The 17,540-nt window shown below is 37.8% G+C and overlaps 1 protein-coding gene across 3 annotated transcripts in view; it reads right to left on the bottom strand.

The window, feature by feature from the left end:
- Positions 1-17,540, bottom strand: part of SWEETIE (HEAT repeat-containing protein) — a 144,845-nt gene that overhangs the window by 102,253 nt on the left and 25,052 nt on the right. For all 3 annotated transcript variants that reach the window (XM_089159117.1, XM_089159114.1, XM_089159116.1), the window contains exons 11-12: positions 16,564-16,632; positions 15,517-15,642 (exon numbers count right to left, since the gene is read on the bottom strand). In XM_089159117.1, the coding sequence (XP_089015243.1) occupies positions 15,517-15,642; positions 16,564-16,632 (195 nt within the window). The remainder of the gene's footprint in view (positions 1-15,516; positions 15,643-16,563; positions 16,633-17,540) is intronic.

The raw sequence follows: 17,540 nt of genomic DNA, 5'->3' as shown, positions 1-17,540 counted from the left end.
CATCCACACAGCCTAAAAAAAGAAACCTCCTTCCACATCAACACTCTCTAGCAAACAGATCCATGGATCTGCCTGGCCCCAGTGGTGCATCCTTCTCAGCCAAACCAAGGTGAGGAACCTAAATCGATACGTGAGTCATAGTGAAGCTGCTGGATGATGGAGACTGCATCCAGAAAAGAGTGTAGGCCAAAAGGTGGGCTTTCTGGCAAGGACTAGGACCTCAAGGCCATAGTCATCAAGCTTTACAATGATCAGAGTATGGAGCACCGTCGCCAGGGAGGAGCTGCGACTGTGACAGTGCTTTAGTGCCTCCCCGAAGCAAAAAATTTATAATAATTTTAAAAAAAAATTCCAGCATAGAACATCGCCAGAATAAGATTTCACCTAAGCAAGAGGGTCGCCGGAGTGGAGCTAGTTGCCAAAGGAGAGAGATGGAGATGTCGGAAGATGGGAAGAAGTCAAGACTTGACAGGGATTAGCAAAATAGGTTGAGTGGCGACTGATATATCGTGGATTCGTGGGAAGAAGGTAAATGTTTTTAGGTTCTTTTATATGTTGGTGATCTCATGTACTCAAAAGTACATTTAGTTTTGGTACATCATCCAACTAATATCGTCAAATTAGCATCTATATTACCAGCTTTTGATTCAGCATTTTTTGTGTTTAAAAATCAAAAAGGAAAAACGTTGAAGAAAGCAGGATTTTCTATAACGACAGGATGATGACCGAGTCAGAGGGATTTTCTCCAAGACTCAGAGGGATGCTGCTTCTCCACCAGCAGATTTTCTACAGCGACAAGATCCCATACTAGAACAGGATCTGGATGTTTTCAAGAAGGCAGTGTTGAAGCAGCCTAAGATCTTAGGAGCTTGGAAGGATATGAAGGGCAAGGAGAAGGAATCAGCGGCTAAGTGGATGTTCTTAAACACCATTCTAGCCAACACAGCATAGATGCCCTACTATCAGGCCATGATTGACACCAATGCATAGGCAAGTCTTGTGTGGAAAATCTTAGAATCATATCATAATATTTTATTAGTATCTTTAATCTAAGTAGATCAGATTGTAATATTCTATTACAGGTATTTTTCTTATTGTATTTTTCTATTCTAGGTAGATTACTCATTTATTGCAATCTTCTATTCTAGGTGGATTTCTCATTTATTGTAATCTTCTATTCTAGGTAGATTTCTCATTTATTTTAATCTTCTATTCTAGGTAGATTTCTCATTTATTCTAATCTTCTAGGTAGGATATTTTTTCCTATTCTATAGATAGTAGCTGTATAGGATATCTTCCTATTTTGTAGATGGCACATGTATAGCTTCTTTCCTATTTCATAGATAGCAGCTGTGTATATATTGATTGTAAAGTTCTAAATAATACACAGAAGAATAAAACACTTCTATTCCTATTTCGTCATCTAGGATACCTTGGCCCCACCCCTTCTAGGTCATGAACAAGTATCTTACAACACAGAAGGACGAGCAAAGAAGTACATTGGATCAATGAGGCCCTTTTGGGAAACATATGGGGTCACCAATCACCATTATGCGATGGAAGGAGTGATCTAACTAAAAAGTCTATCATCAACTTTATGTTGTATTGTGATAGGAGGATCATATTCTTGATATCTATGGATGCATCGAGGCAAGTGAAAGACAATAGGTACATCAATGGGCAATCTTACAGGAGTTGGTGGGGGAGGTGGGGGTGAAGAATGTCATGCAAATCATCACCATCAATGGCATTAACTTTAAAAAAACAAGAGAGATGATGACATAGTCCAGGAATCATAGAAAAAAATTCCAGGGAAACTGAAGTTTCGACTAGGTGAAAATGGGAAACCTAGGTGGGAAACTGGAAAATTTCAAGGAAACTTAGGACTTCTTCATGCAAGTTTCGACATAAAGTTTCGATAGGTTTTAAGGAGTATTTTAGTGTTGGATTTTGCATTTAAGCTAATTAGAGTATAAGGAACACATTGGCAGTATTTTGCTAAAAAATCAATGAAGATATGTCATTCAATGTACATAACATCAATGTAAAGTTGTCCAAAAAGTACACTATAAACTTAACTACTTAAGCACATAACATTAAATATATAATTTCTAACTTCAAAATAGCTAACAATAAAAGGAAAGTACAACTTAGCACCAAGAGGAGTGCCAAGAGTGGATCATCTTGTGAGCTGAGTAGTACTATGCCTGTAACATCCTCTCCTCCAACCAACGAACATAGATATCTCATGACATTTTATGCCTATGGTTATCAAGGTAATCGACAACTGTAACTTTATAAGTCTAATCATCAACATGCTTAAGATAATCAGTCTAAGGGAATATGCAATTTGGATAGGGAAGTCCTGATGGAGGGGGTATTTGTCCTAGTATTTGGGGAAACATGAAATAAACAAAATAAAATAAAAAATTTGGGAAAGCTACAAAATTTACAAGAAAAAGTCTCAGGTGTCCACAAAATTTCCTAGGTTTCCACGAAATTTCCCAAGTTTCCCACGAAATTTGGGAATTTTTTTTTCTCATAAACTAGCTGGTCTAGCTGGGTTGAACCAAGTTTCGACAAGTTTCGACAAGTTTCGACGAAATTTTGACAATTTCGATCGAAACTAAGGACTTTGTTTTGGTCCTCATGAGTTTCGTTTCGACTTTTCAAAAATGCAAAATTTCGACCGAAATTTGTATCATGCCAGGAATACATGTCTTTTGGACATTGTGTACAGCCCATTGCATCAGCCTCATGTTGAAGGACACCAAGAAGATCAAGATTGTGGAGAGTGTAATGGACAGGGCTAGACAAGTGATGAACTTTATATGCAATCACAACTATGCTCTTCACATGATCAAGGAGATATGGGGGTGACATAGTGAAACCCGGTATCATGAGGTCTACCACAAACTATATTTCCTTACGGAGTATTGAGGGCAAGAGATCTAGGTTGAGATCCATGTTTTCACATTAAATGTGATTTAATTGGAGGGGATCCAACACCTAAGGTAGGCGCACAGCACAAGCTATTGTATCATCAAATAATTTCTGGAAGCAAGTCAAGATAGTGTTGAAGATAACCCCATTATAAAGGTCCAACATATGGTGGACTCCTCTATGAAGGGGCTCACTATGCCCCCATCACAACCATTGAGGCGATGAGGAAGGCCGCATTTCAAACAAATTATAGAGGCTGCAATAACTTCCTGAAGATTATAGGTGATAGCTGGACTGCATATCTTATACATCCACTGTATAAGGCTTGTAAATAAATATGCAATTTGTTGGTAATTCATTCATTTGATGTTAATGAAAATCTTATAACTAATTTTGAGTTTTTAAGCTGTGCAGCCTACTATCTAAACCCAAAATACCAATACATCAGCCGTTTGGGGTAAAATACAGAGCTAATTGAGTTGGCGATGGCCGTCATTGCAAAGTCGGAAAAAGACTCGACACTCCAATTCGTATGCAACAATGAGGTGAGACAGTATGGACTTAGGAGTTTCATTTAAATTTTGAAAGAATTGGCTAACCATTCTTACAAATGATAGTACATCAAGGTTTTCAAGGACGCATTTAGTCCTTTGGTTCAAAGGTTGTTGTGCCGGAATGGAAAAGCACAGATTCAAGTTAGATCAATAACTTGTATAGAGATCTAACTAGAATAGAATTATTAAATTTTACAAATTATTAGATTATTTATCGAGTGATAGCTTAATGCAGCTAAGTGGTGGGTTTTCTATGGCAGGAGTGCAGAGAACCTCAAGAGGGTGGCAATTAAGGTCCTCTCGCAAACTTTGTGAAAGGAACTGGAACACCTTTTCCTCGATACACTCAAAGAGGCAAAACAGATTGGGTAATGAATGCCTAAATGACCTTGTCTTTGTCAACTACAACATGAGATTGAAGTTCCAGCACATGGACCCAGGAAGAGGGTAATGGGAAGTAGGACACATTGATCTCGCAGATATCTTCTAGGTGTACTCAAATGATTAGGACCCTCTCCTTGATTGGGTGAGGGGCAAGGGTGGCCCGGTATTGGACCAGCCTAAAGAGAGGCTTGACCCGCATATTTCTCAACAAGCTGGCTTTGATGTCATTGATCCTATAGTACATGCACGAGAGGCAATTGGTGCTACTATTGCAAACAAGCATTGAATGATGCACTCGTGCAACGATGAGGTTGTGCCTTCCAAATTGTTAGAAAACAAGCTTTAAACAATCAAAATAGCAGTTGAACTTGAACAGAGAAAAGAGAGAAGAAGAAGAAGAGAAGAGAGATGAAGAACCAGTAGAAAAGACCTGTGATTCTTAGCTAAAGAGTCTAAAATCACAGAGCACTTTTATTTATAGCTTCTAATGAATCTAATACAACTTGAGAGACAAGTAATTGTCCTCTAGAAGAAGGAAAAAATATTACAGCTTTAATAACTTCCTAACTCCTAAAATAGAAAGTTCTGAAAAATAGAAACTACCACCAAAATAGAAACTATGCTTTCTAAAAACTCCCAAAACTTATGTAGCAAGATTCCCACATTAAAAATAGAAAATATAATCAAAACAATAGCATAATATTGTTCACGTGAACAGTAACGTGAACAGTAAAATCATTGTTCACGTGCACAGTAACGTGAACAGTAAAATCACAAATTTACGTATACTTCAACACTCCCCCTCAAGCTGGAGCATACAAATCTCCCATGCCCAGCTTGCAACAGATAGACTGAAAACTTGGTCTGAACAGAGCTTTGGTGAACAAATCAGCTAGTTGGTCAATAGAGCTCACAAAAGGAGTTGCTATAAGCTTCTTCTTCACTGCATCACGCACAAAGTGACAATCTACCTCTATATGCTTTGTTCTCTCATGGAACATTGGATTACTAGCAATGTAAGTGGCTGCCTGATTATCACAAAACATTTTCATAGGGGTAGAAACTAGAAATCCTATTTCCTCTAACAATGAACGAAGCCACATCAATACAGTAGCGGTGTGGGCCATAGCCCTATACTTAGCTTCAGCACTAGATCGAGCAATGGTGGATTGTTTCTTACTCTTCCAAGTCACAAGATTTCCACCAAGAAAAGTACAATAACCTGTCGTTGACCGGCGATCAATGACGGATCCAGCCCAATCTACATCAGAAAAGGCAACCAAGTCCATACTCCGATTTGGTCGATAGATGAGCCCTTTTCCGGGCGCACTCTTGAGGTACCGAAGCACTCTCATCGCTGCATCCCAATGAGCCTTCCTAGGAGATTGCATAAACTGACTCAACACACCAACAGAATAAGAAATATCAGGACGAGTAACAGTAAGATAAATAAGTTTCCCAATAAGACTCCTGTAACGATGGACATCATCTAACAAGTCACCATCATCACGTCCTAACTTCAACTGAGGATCCATGGGAATGTCACTAGGTTTAGAAGCAAGCATGCCAGTCTCAGTCAAAAGATCTAACACATACTTTCTTTGTGACAAACTTACTCCTTTTTTACTGCGAATCACTTCAATCCCCAAGAAATATTGTAGATCACCTAAAACTTTGGTTTGGAAAGATTTTTGTAAATGTGCCTTAACTGTATGGATTGCATCAACATCATTGCCTGAAAGGACAATATCATCAACATAAACTGCCATAATGACAACACAATCATTGTGCCGTCTAACAAACATAGAGTGATCAGAATAACACTGTACAAAACCAAAAGACTCCACAGTCTTGCTAAATTTCTCAAACCAAGCCCGTGGAGACTGTTTGAGTCCATAAATCACTTTATGAAGCCTGCAAACACGAAAATTGTCCTCTCCCTGAGCAACATACCATGGAGGTTGCTCCATGTAAACTTCTTCATGAAGATCACCATAGAAGAATGCATTTTTTATGTCAAGCTGAAAAAGAGTGCAATCAAATTCACAGCCAAAGATATCAAGACACGGACACAATTAAGTCTTGCCACAGGAGAAAAAGTCTCAAAATAATCTACACCATATGTTTGTGTATAGCCCTTAGCCACCAAGCGGGCCTTAAGCCTTTCAACCGTACCATCAGAATGGTACTTAATAGTACACACCCACCGACAGCGGACCACATCTTTCCCAAGAGGTAAGTTGACTAAAGACCATGTATGACGAGAATGTAAAGCATCCATTTCCACATCCATAGCGGCTTTCCAGCCAGGAATTTTAAGAGCTTCGGTATGATGGGTTGGAATATGAATGGCAAACATAGACAAAGCAAGGCAACGGAAGCTAGGAGGGAGATGAGAGGTAGAAACAAAATTGGAAATAGGATAAACAATGTTAGAGTGTAAAGTGCAAGTACGAGTACCTTTCCTTAAAGCAATTGGTAAGTCATCTGAAGGCAAAGTGGGATCTCCACTAGAAGAATCCGCCGGTGGAGAGGATGAAGAAGGAACATCCATAAGGCCAGCTTCAGGCTACACTAAAGGAGCGCCACTAATATTTGTAGGAGGAACTCTACTATCCACAATATGTTCTGGCAACTTATGTCTTCGCTGATAAACCTATAGAGGAACATTGCTAGTGGAAGGAACTAAAGAGGGAATAGGAGGAGTATCATCCAAAACACAGTTTTTCAACAAACACAGATTGACTTAGATAATAAGGAGTGTCTTCAAAAAGGGTCACATCCGCACTTGTAAATTGTTTGAGAAGAACCGGATCATAACAGCGAAAACCTTTTTGAGTGCATGAGTACCCAAGAAAAATACACTTAACAAAACGGGGGGAAAGTTTATCCAAAGGATGTGGTATGTGAACAAAACACACAACCAAAAATTTTGGGTGGAACTGAAAACGGTTCTCTATTGGGAAAAACAATTGAAAAAGGAGATTTTTCAGAGAGCAAAGGCATAGGCATGCGGTTAATTAAATGACTAGCAGTCAAAATTGCATCACACCAGTAACTCTTTGGAACATTCATCTGAATCAAAATAGCGCGTGCAACCTCCAAGAGGTGACGATTTTTGCGTTCAGCCCCTCCATTTTGTTGGGGAGTGAATGAACAACTGGTTTGATGAATCATTCCAAGAGAATCACACAAGTTAGATATATCATGTTGCACAAATTCTAAAGCATTATCAGACCGAAATTAATACGAAGAGAAAATTTAATCTGAATTTCATGAATAAAACTTTTAAATGTAGTTAAGAACTCTATTCGATCCTTTAAAAGATACAACCACGTAAGACGGGAGAAATCGTCCACAAAAGTAACAAAATATCGAAAACCATGCCTATTACTAATTCTACAAGGGCCCCAAATATCGGAATGAACAAGAGAAAATAAGGACTCACTACGAGAGATAGAGCGTGGAGGATAGGTGGCACGATGATGCTTCCCTAACTCACACGCTTCACAATTTAATCTAGACACTGATTTAAAAGAAGGAAATAAAATTTTTAATCTAGGTAAAGACAGATGGCCTAAACGACAGTGCCACTGGAGAGCATCTACACAATCATCAGAAAGAGCCGCAATAGGGGTAGCATAGTCCAGATAGTAGAGTCCGTTCCTATCACACCCTCCACCAATCGTCTTCCTCGTGTGAAGGTCCTGGAAAACACAATAAGTGGGAGTAAAAGTCACAGAGCAGTTTAGTGCTTTAGTTAATTGACTAACAGATAATAAGTTAAAAGGAAAGTTAGCAACATGAAGTACGGATGATAAAGTAAGAGAAGGTGTAGGAGAAACACTTCCAGAGCCTAGAATAGGTGTGGAAGTCCCAATAGCTATGGCAACAGAATTTTTAGTGGTAGATTTAGAAAAAGAGCTAAAAAGTGATGACTTACCAATTATATGGGAAGAGGCCCCTGAATCGATGATCCAAGGGGTGGGAGTAGAAGTGAGAAGTGTTGTGTTACCTGCATGAGAAAGTGTGGCAGCAGAAGTACTAGTGGATGTGGAAGCGTCAGTTTCAATATTTTGCAATCGGCGAAGGATTTGGCTTACATCATCTCTTAGAGTCTTAGACAAGTCCCCTGAAGAAGATCCAGAACCATTATCATTGTTTGCTACAGTATCAGTACCACCATCAAAAACGGCATGATTGGCAAGGTGTTTGGCCCACTCTGGTTTTCTATGTTTGGCCCAACAAGCTTCCACTAAGTGCCCTGTTTTACCGCAATGAGTACAAAGTCGAGATGTCTTATCAGACAGTTGAACACCACAACCTCCAGAAGACCTACTAACTCCCCCTGAACCACGACCACGTCCCCTTCCATAAGAGGTAGTGAAGGCTGAATTTTCTCCTTTAGAACAGTTTTTTGGAAAACTCCCTTCAGGCAAGGCAATACGTTGAAGTCTAGAATATGCTTCACTAAGATTAGGGACATGCTCACCAGCAGAAGATGTAATTTGACAGATTTCAGTTCAGGGTTCAATCCTGCAAAAAACTTAGACACAAAAAATTCATTCCATTGGGCCTTGAGCTTCTCTATATTGGTGGTGAGAGGTTGAAAGACATTCAACTCCTCCATCATGCTTTTAAAGGAGTTATAATAATCCTGCAGAGACTTGTCAGCTTGCTGAAATTGAAATAGCTTTTCATAAATACTAAAAATCCGAGTCATATTTTTAGCTTGGGAATAAGTCTCTTGCAAATCATCCCATATTCCCTTTGCAGTCTTATGGAACATAACATTCGCTGCAATATCAGGTTCCATACTATTCCACATCCAAATTTTGATGATTGCATCATCTTAGATCCAACTAAAATAAGATTTGTCAGTCTCAGCAGGAGGTTCATCCTCAATGAACTTAAGCTTACCATTTGCAAGTATGTACACCCGAACCGCTTGTGACCACAACAAGTAATTAGAACTACCTTTGAGCTTGATAGATGTAATTTGAACGTTTACATGATCTCCCTGAGATCCTTTTGATTCAGTCTTACTCATGATTGAGTCATGTGTAAGTGAAGACATTAAACTGAGGTAGATATCACTCAAATCAGTTTTCCAAAACTTGAAGTAGAAAGAACACAAAAAAAAATTCTGCAACCTTAGGACAGAATAGGAGAATAAAGAGAGGTAACAAAGGTATTCAAGTTCTGGAACGTGTAAGAGTAAGGTAATAGGTAGAGAAGATCAGTTCACATGAATATCTGATCTAATAGTCCATAATATATAGCATTAGGTGGCTGCACACCAAAGAAACAGAAGGAAAAAAAAAATTCCGAAAAGAATATTGAGAACAACACTATTTTGATTCAAAAAAGCTCTGATGCCATGTTAGAAAACAAGCTTTAAACAATCAAAATAGCAGTTGAACTTGAACAAAGAGAAGAGAGATGAAGAACCAGTAGAAAAGACCCGTGATTCTTAGCTAAAGAGTCTAGAATCACAGAGCACTTTTATTTATAGCTTCTAATGAATCTAATACAACTTGAGAGACAAGTAATTGTCCTCTAGAAGAAGGAAACAAAATATTACAGCTTTAGTAACTTCCTGACTCCTAAAATAGAAAGTTCTGAAAATAGAAATTACCACCAAAATAGAAACTATGCTTTCTAAAAACTCCCAAAACTTATGTAGCAAGATTCTCACATTAGAAATAGAAAATATAATCAAAACAATAGCATAATACTGTTCACGTGAACAGTAAAATCACTGTTCACGTGCACAATAACGTGAATAGTAAAATCACAAATTTACGTATACTTCAACACAAATATAAGAAGTATTTGGACAAGACCCAGCCTCCTTCTAAGACTCAAACCAAGGATGACGATGGTGGTGGTGGTGGTGGTGGTGATGATGATGACGATGCTAATGGTGGTGGTTGTTGTCATGGTGGTGGAGAAGTTTCAAAGTATGTGGCAATTTCACTACTAGAAACATAGCCAAGCCCATCAAATTCGCAGGTTAGTCATAGTTTATTCATGCCACCCAGCATGAGCACCATAGTGGCACACCTCATTATAGGACCAAGGCCTCCTCATCTAGGGGTTCCTCAAGAGGTCCCCATGGCCAGTTCTGCCCATAAAGGCAGACAAATGCGGATGTGGCTAGCTTGACAAACTCGATAGGATTCATGAGCTTGGATGGCAATGAGAGTGTGGGGGTCTACACAATACAGAGCTAATGGACTTGGCTACAAAATGGATGTGGATATGGGGGAGTACATAAAGGAGGTGGAGCATAAATATGTTGAAGCATATGGTGGCTAATCTACAGATTCAAGTAGTATCTATGCATATAGATATAGGGATGGATCAGGCGCATTATATGTGGGGTCCATCTATGGATATCCATCAGAGCCTCCAGTACCACATCTAAAGCCAGAGCTGGTGTATGAGTATTCAATTCCTAGCACAATCTATAGGAGTCATGTCATAAGACACACAGAATATATATTTTATGTGAATGATCATACCTATAAAAGGGCAATGACAGACTTCATGGATAACTATAGGCATAGCAAGAGATGATTTGAGTATGTGCATTATTTAGAGAGCTCCTAGCTTGAGGGATGGATCTAGCCCACCACGTCAGCTATTATTATGTTAGAGTAAGTCTCACTTGTATTGTAATTTTGGATGACATTTTAGTTCCTATATATATCTTCCTCATTCATTGTAAATTGTAATTCATTCATCTATTCTTATGTTGTACTATTTTAACCTTGTATTAACTACTAAGTTCTACACTACACTTCTATTTGTACATTAAATTCTAGTCTTTTTTTTTTTTTTTTTTTTTTGGGACTTTTATAAAAATCTTAGTGTTCTCTTGCATAATATCCATATTTACATTCGTTAAATTCATGTTCCAGACTTCTAGTTTCACCACATACAACCAAGCATGTGCCGATCAAGAACACCAGTTTGATTTAGGTTTTCAACAAAAATAGGACTCTCATTGTGTTTATTGGCCTCAAATTAAACTCGACACCGAAACCGGGCCCCAAAAAAAAAACTCCAACAGACACCGAAACATTGAGTGGAAATAAAATTTAAAAAATCTGAAATTTTGATGTTTTGGCCATTTTGCTAAACGAAACAAGATTTTGCACTACGGAGTAGAGTAGGTTTGACAAGTTCTTCCATGTCCAAAAACTTCATTGATCTATAGATTATGCAACAATGGTAATAGTAGGCATCTAGATCACTTCATAAAATGTGAAGAAGCTAATACATCATCAGTGCAGCAATGGGCGGCTGCACACCAAGTAAAAGGAAAATAGAGAAGACTAATCAAGCAAGGAAGAAAGAGGGTTTTCTTAAGCTGATCACAATTCCCTAATACCATGTTAGAAACCAAGATCCTTAAACCAGCTCAAGAATAGAAAAAAGCAAGAGAAGTATTGAGAAGAAGAAGATTGGTATGCCATAGGCCAAGAGGAGGACCTGTGATCATGGAATAAATTTCGACTGAAATGGTAGAAATTTCAACTGAAATATCCGCATGTTTCAAAATCGTAACAAAACCCGCAATATTTCGTTTTGTTACAATGTTTCAGTCAAAACAGACCAAAATATCGACAGCTTGTTTCAACCAGTTTGGGTTGATTATTCCTTATAAAATCCTCTACCTCGGTTAAAACCTGTGAGAAACCTATGATATCCTGTGAAATATCACAGGTTTCGACCTTCTATTTCGCAGGTTTCGACCTTTCTGCCATGGCTTCACAGCTTAGATTTCAACCTATGTTGTTGATTCCTCTCATATTTGGTGACTTCTACCCCATTTTCACCCTATTTCCACAATTTATTTGCCTTCAAACAACTCTTTTACCTCTTCTCCTTCAAACACCTCTTAAGCCCCAGCAGTTCTTCATGGGCCCAAGCCCAAACTACAAAGGAATGTGAAGCATGAGCAATACCCGATTGTTCCGAACTTTCCTTCTTTTTTCTTTTTTTTTTTATTAATGTTTTGTTCATGCCTTGAATGAGCCATCACTTGATTTAGTTGGTCATTGTATTTTGTAAACTTGTTGCACATGTAACCATTGTATTAAACATTTCATGCATGTTGATAATTCTATGCTATTATGTAATACAATTTGTACTTCTCATAACTAACTTTCAGTGCTTTTTTTTGTCAAACTACCAGTTCTATTATATTTATTATGCTTTACATAGGTAGGAGGTAAGAAATTAGAATGGAGGCTAAGCCCTGAAACCTAGGGTCGAATCTTGCTCAGAAAATACCAGGTTTTGACCGAAATTTCGGTCGAAACTTCAAGATTTCGCTTTTTGGCCAAGTCAAAACCAGCCTCAAAACCAAAACCTTGATCCTTGCTTATGACATGGTTCATCTTCACCACCACCTATGATTCTCCTTGTTCGTTGGTTCTTTAGACATGAAAATTGTTCACTTAAGTTTTTGTTGATTATCTCTTGGGTGCAATTCTTTCAGTGTCAATTGGTGTTTGCTAGTGCTACTAACATTCAAGATTTATGAAGATTCTTTTTATATGCATTCTTATAATTCTAAGTTAGAGCCTTTGATTTCTATACTCCAACTTGAGGGTTAGTGTTGACGATTACCTCTTAGCATGGCAAAGATATCATGGATAATCTTGGCCATGTCATGATATCTTTGCCATGTGCACTTCAAGAAGGTGCCTAGTATAGTTTACTTTCTATTTTAGTTTAACTTCTAGTTTCCTTGTTGCTTGGTTGACTAGTTATTTCCCTAGGATAGTTTCCTTTTTAGTATATCTAGGAGATCCTACATATTCTATGCATATTTACTTTTTCTTTTTGCTGCAATTTAGTTTAGAAAAGTTAAGAACAGTTTGTAGTATATAAATAAAGCTTACTAGGGGAGACTCTCAAGCATGCAAGCTCTCTCCCTTCTCTCTCTTCTTCTTTTTTTTCTAAATGTCCTTTCGGTCCCTAGGCTGATAACATGTACTGAAATCCCAACATGAGCTATTAATTGGCCAGTAAAGGTCTAGTCTGTTCAAGTCTGGTGGGCCTATGGGAGCCATACAGCTTTAAAATGGCTGTACAATTATACAGTAGTTAATGTTTATTTTGAGGGCCTAATGTAACTGTACTACTATTGACATCAACATTTTTATCAACCACTTGGAAGAAGGAATATTTAATTTCCTGAACAGCTCATTTTTGCATTCCCACCATACATCATTCTAAAGATATTTTGCAGTATCACATCAATGAAATCACAACTTTGAAGATATTCATCCATATTTATCAAAGAGAATATGTGTGCAGTATACACAACAAAAATAATTTTATATAATTATGCTTATAGGCAACATAGAAGGCATATTCATGCAAAATGATAACAGTTATACCAGCAATGACTTGACATAGGAGAACTAACATATATCATTTATACACAAGCATAGAATATAATATAAGCATATAAACTAAAAGATAACGAAATAAATGTAAATCATAAACTCGTGTTAATTGAGCCCAATGGCTGCACCACGAGGGCTGGCTGAACCTTACATGGGGTATTTTGGTCATTTTCCCACTTCCTTTGGACACTGAAGTAGCCCAATATTTTGCTTGTGAGTCCATATCTAATTTTATTTTTCTAATTGAGTTAGTATAGAGAGTCTTAGTTAGAGATGGAGTCCCAATTGAAATAAATTTTAAAGTGAGATTCTTTTTTGATAATTACTTGTGAGTTTTGCAAGTTGTTTCTTGAATATCCCATTTTAGTGGTTCTTTATTTATTGAGTTGTAAAGAAAATTCTAGTCTATAAAGGATTTCCTAGTTGAGTCAAGTTAGGTTTCCTTGTTTATATCCAAATCTTTCCCTATAAGAGTAAGGCTATTTAAAACACCCACCTCTTTGTAAAGAAACAAGTTGAAATTGATGAATAAAATTCTGACTTTGGAGGCAAGTAAGGCCGTGGTTTTCATGGGAGGGCCACAACAGATTTGAGTAATCTTCTTCTTCAAGTTCAGCCCTTGCTGTTCAATTTCCAGCATTAATTCAGCAAGTCCAGCAGCAATTAATCATCTCCAAGTAAGCTACAGCAACCCAAGCCCACCCTCCCCCCTCTCTTCCCCTAGCCCGCAGCTCTGTCTCCCACCTTCCTCCTTCCATCGCAGACCACCCAGCCCCCTCCACCCTATAACATCACCAAGAACCCTCCGCACCCCTCCCAAACCCTGCGCAAACCTCCCCAGTCCCTCTCTCTCCCTTCCACCCCTAGATTTTCCCCTTTCTTGATCTTATGGCAGTTATGAAAAATTTCATAACTGAAAAGAAAGAAAGAAAAGAGAGAAGAAGAAAAGAAAGATCAAGAAAGAGAGAAAAAAGCCCAATAACCTTCCAAGAAGCCTAACCAATCTCAACCCAAAACCCAATGACAGCCCACATCTTTTCCCAACTCATCTCTAACCTTCCCTTGACTCCACCACTGGCTTCCCTATCCATCCTGGGATAAGTCTGTGATACATTCCATTTTACTTTGTTAAAACCCTAATTTTACTTCCTTACCAATTCCTTTTGTTGAAGTATACGTAAATTTGGAGTTTTACTGTTCACATGAACAATGTTTTTACTGTTCACATGAACAGTAAAAAACAGCTTTTACTGTTCACGTGAACAGTGTTTTGCTGTTGTTTTGATTATATTTTCTATTTCTAATGTGGGAAACTTGCTACATAAGTTTTGGGAGTTTTTTAGAAAGCATAGTTTCTATTTTGGTGGTAGTTTCTATTTTCAGAACTTCTATTTAGGAGTTAGGAAGTTACTAAAGCTGTAATATTTTGTTTCCTTCTTCTAGAGGACAATTACTTGTCTCTCAAGTTGTATTAGATTCATTAGAAGCTATAAAGAAAAGTGCTCTGTGATTCTGGACTCTTTAGCTAAGAATCACAGGTCTTTTCTACTGGTTCTTCATCATCTCTCTTCTTCTTCTTCTTCTTCTTCTTCTTCTTCTTCTTCTCTCTTTTCTCTGTTCAAGTTCAACTGCTATTTTGATTGTTTAAAGCTTGTTTTCTAACACCTTTCAACCCATCCAGGTTTTGGTAACCCAAATGTTTCCCGAGTCCCTAACCTCCCAAGATTTCACCACCAGACCCAACCCATCTAGATTTGTTAAAACCCTAATAATATCTCATCTTGGTTTGGGTAAGATCCAAATTTGCCATAATTGATTCTTTTATTTGCCGGTTCACAAAGGAGAGGATCCCGGAGTAACCCTAATTTTAGGAGATGATTGCACATCTCAATACCATAAAATATAGGTTATGTCACATAAAATACAACACGTGCTGTCATAAGGCCATAGGCAAAATTAGGCATCCAAATCTTGGATCAAACAAGGAATGGTTTTGCCATGGACCTAAGAAGGTGCTTGGAAACCAAAATAGCACTTGGTATATGCCTTGACAAATGACAACCATGAATTCATCCATGAGCAGAGTGATTTCTCCTCCCACGTGAAGAACCAATTCACATAATTACTCAAAGAAGTTTATCTATAAGAGTCAAAAAAACTTAAAACTTTGCAATCAAAAAGATGTTACATGCATCAGTCTTGCCTACCTTTTCAAATGCAACACTTTCCCTCAAAGCATTTAATGTGGTCACTGCATACGAAACCAAACCTCCCACACAAATAGGATCAACCTCTGCCAATGCACGCAGTGTCAATGCAGCCTCTGTGCGCACCTAATTAAACTTTTCTGTTAACATACCGTTCTAGAAAATATCTCGTTAAATGTAAAAAGAAGGGGGCAAAGAAACAACCAAGTAAATCTAGACACAACTAGGAGTGAAGTGACTATAATACTCTTCCTTTTTTGGGGTAAAAGGAATGTGCTTAATCAGAAGATGAAAACAACCAACACTAACGGCTAATTGTAGCAAAACCTGTAGTACTAAGCAGCTCATTCACCATTTAAAGCACAATAACGAGATCTCTGATTTTCTTTGTTTATATCCACTCTCATGGCCACAAGATCAAGTAACGGTTCACTAAACATGCATCATCTTTATTCAAATCAAGAATCACAAGCTTGAAATAATAAGGGGGAGGGGGGAAAAAACAATGACCTGCAACAGAATTTTACTAATCCCGTTCCCATTATTCAACTTTTTTAACAGTAGAAATAATGGATAAGAAATGTGCTTTTTTCTATGCTAGCAAGGTTTGCAATTTACTTTTCTCTATGCTAGCAATGTTCAAAACTGGAGAAATTTTGCCAGATATTGATTTGCCAGGGTTAAAATGGTGACATTTGGTGAAACTAATAATCATCATTGAGCACATAAGAACAAACTAGCAGAACATTACTGGATAAGGAGATCAATCTATTTGCACATAGAGTACACAATAACCATGTAAAAAACTAAGATTACTCATCCAGTAGTCTAATCTACTTGGACTTGAATCTAATAATGCAAAAACCACGCATTCAGTGGTTCCGGAGTTCAAACCACACTTTCTATGGAAGTATATGAATATTTATTTAACAGAATACTTATTTTGGATGAATAAGAAATGAATTAGCTAGAATCAATAGCTTACAATTACATGAGTACATGCTTTTGGATGTATAAGAAATAAATTAGCTAGAATCAATAGCTTACAAGTGGTGCAGAATTAAAGAGGGCAGCTACAACAGTGTCATCGAGAACTTCCTTAAATTCATGTGGAACCTGCAAAATGCAAAGAAAATATTACAGAAGACTCGTAAGGATTCTATGGGCTTTAATTGCTAGTTCTCTATTTCTGGATAATTTCTGTTTCTAGTCCCACAAATGAGTATTGGTATGTTTTTCAAAGCTATGTTCTAGGAAATTGGAAAATAGGTTAAGAGTGATTCATATTCCTACAGGGAAATTGGATATCCTACTTTCTCCACAACGTGATGGAAAAGCACTCAGAATTTCTTAAAATGAGAGCAAAGTTGTTAAGTCTCTCTATAAACAATCTTCCCCCAAATATGAGACTTGGTATTTTTTTTATAAATCTCCATAGATATGAGAGGATGACATTCGAAAGCAACCCTAGTCCCATCAAATCCACCAAAAGAATAATAAAACGGAAACATCTCTTCTTTAACAATCAAAGACTGGTTAGTTTCCCCAGAAATTATCCTTGGACTACCTGGCCCTGCTGGAATGGAAAATCATCCTTGGGCTATCATAATACAACGTAATCCCTCCAATGGTTATACAGATAAAAAGTCTCACTTCAACAACAAAAACATCGAAACCTTATCCCAACTTAACAAAGTTGGCTACATGGATCCAACAAGGCAGACAGTTGCTTTGGTTGTTGGAAAGGATAAATGGACACTAGCACAAGCTCAAGAGCATTAAACCTTACTGACTATCAATCGCTATTTTTTTAACTGCCCAACGTTCTGCTCTTAGTCAAGAAGGGTTGTCCATACAACACCACCACCACCACAGCACAAAAGTCCAACTAAATGGGGCCAACCGCATGGATCTTATATATCCAATCAAGCTGTCTTTGAGGTCATACCAAGGGTAAGGTTTATGCAAGTATTCTACTTATCACTCCCCTTAAGGTGGCAAGGTAAAGTTGTAAGACAAAAACT

This window comes from Hakea prostrata, chromosome 6 (assembly GCF_041222555.1).
Source record: "Hakea prostrata isolate BN-2017 chromosome 6, UWA_Hpros_2, whole genome shotgun sequence".
Classification (NCBI taxonomy): domain Eukaryota; kingdom Viridiplantae; phylum Streptophyta; class Magnoliopsida; order Proteales; family Proteaceae; genus Hakea; species Hakea prostrata.
Note: the sequence above shows the minus strand (reverse complement) of the source record. Positions and strands in the feature narration are given on the sequence as shown.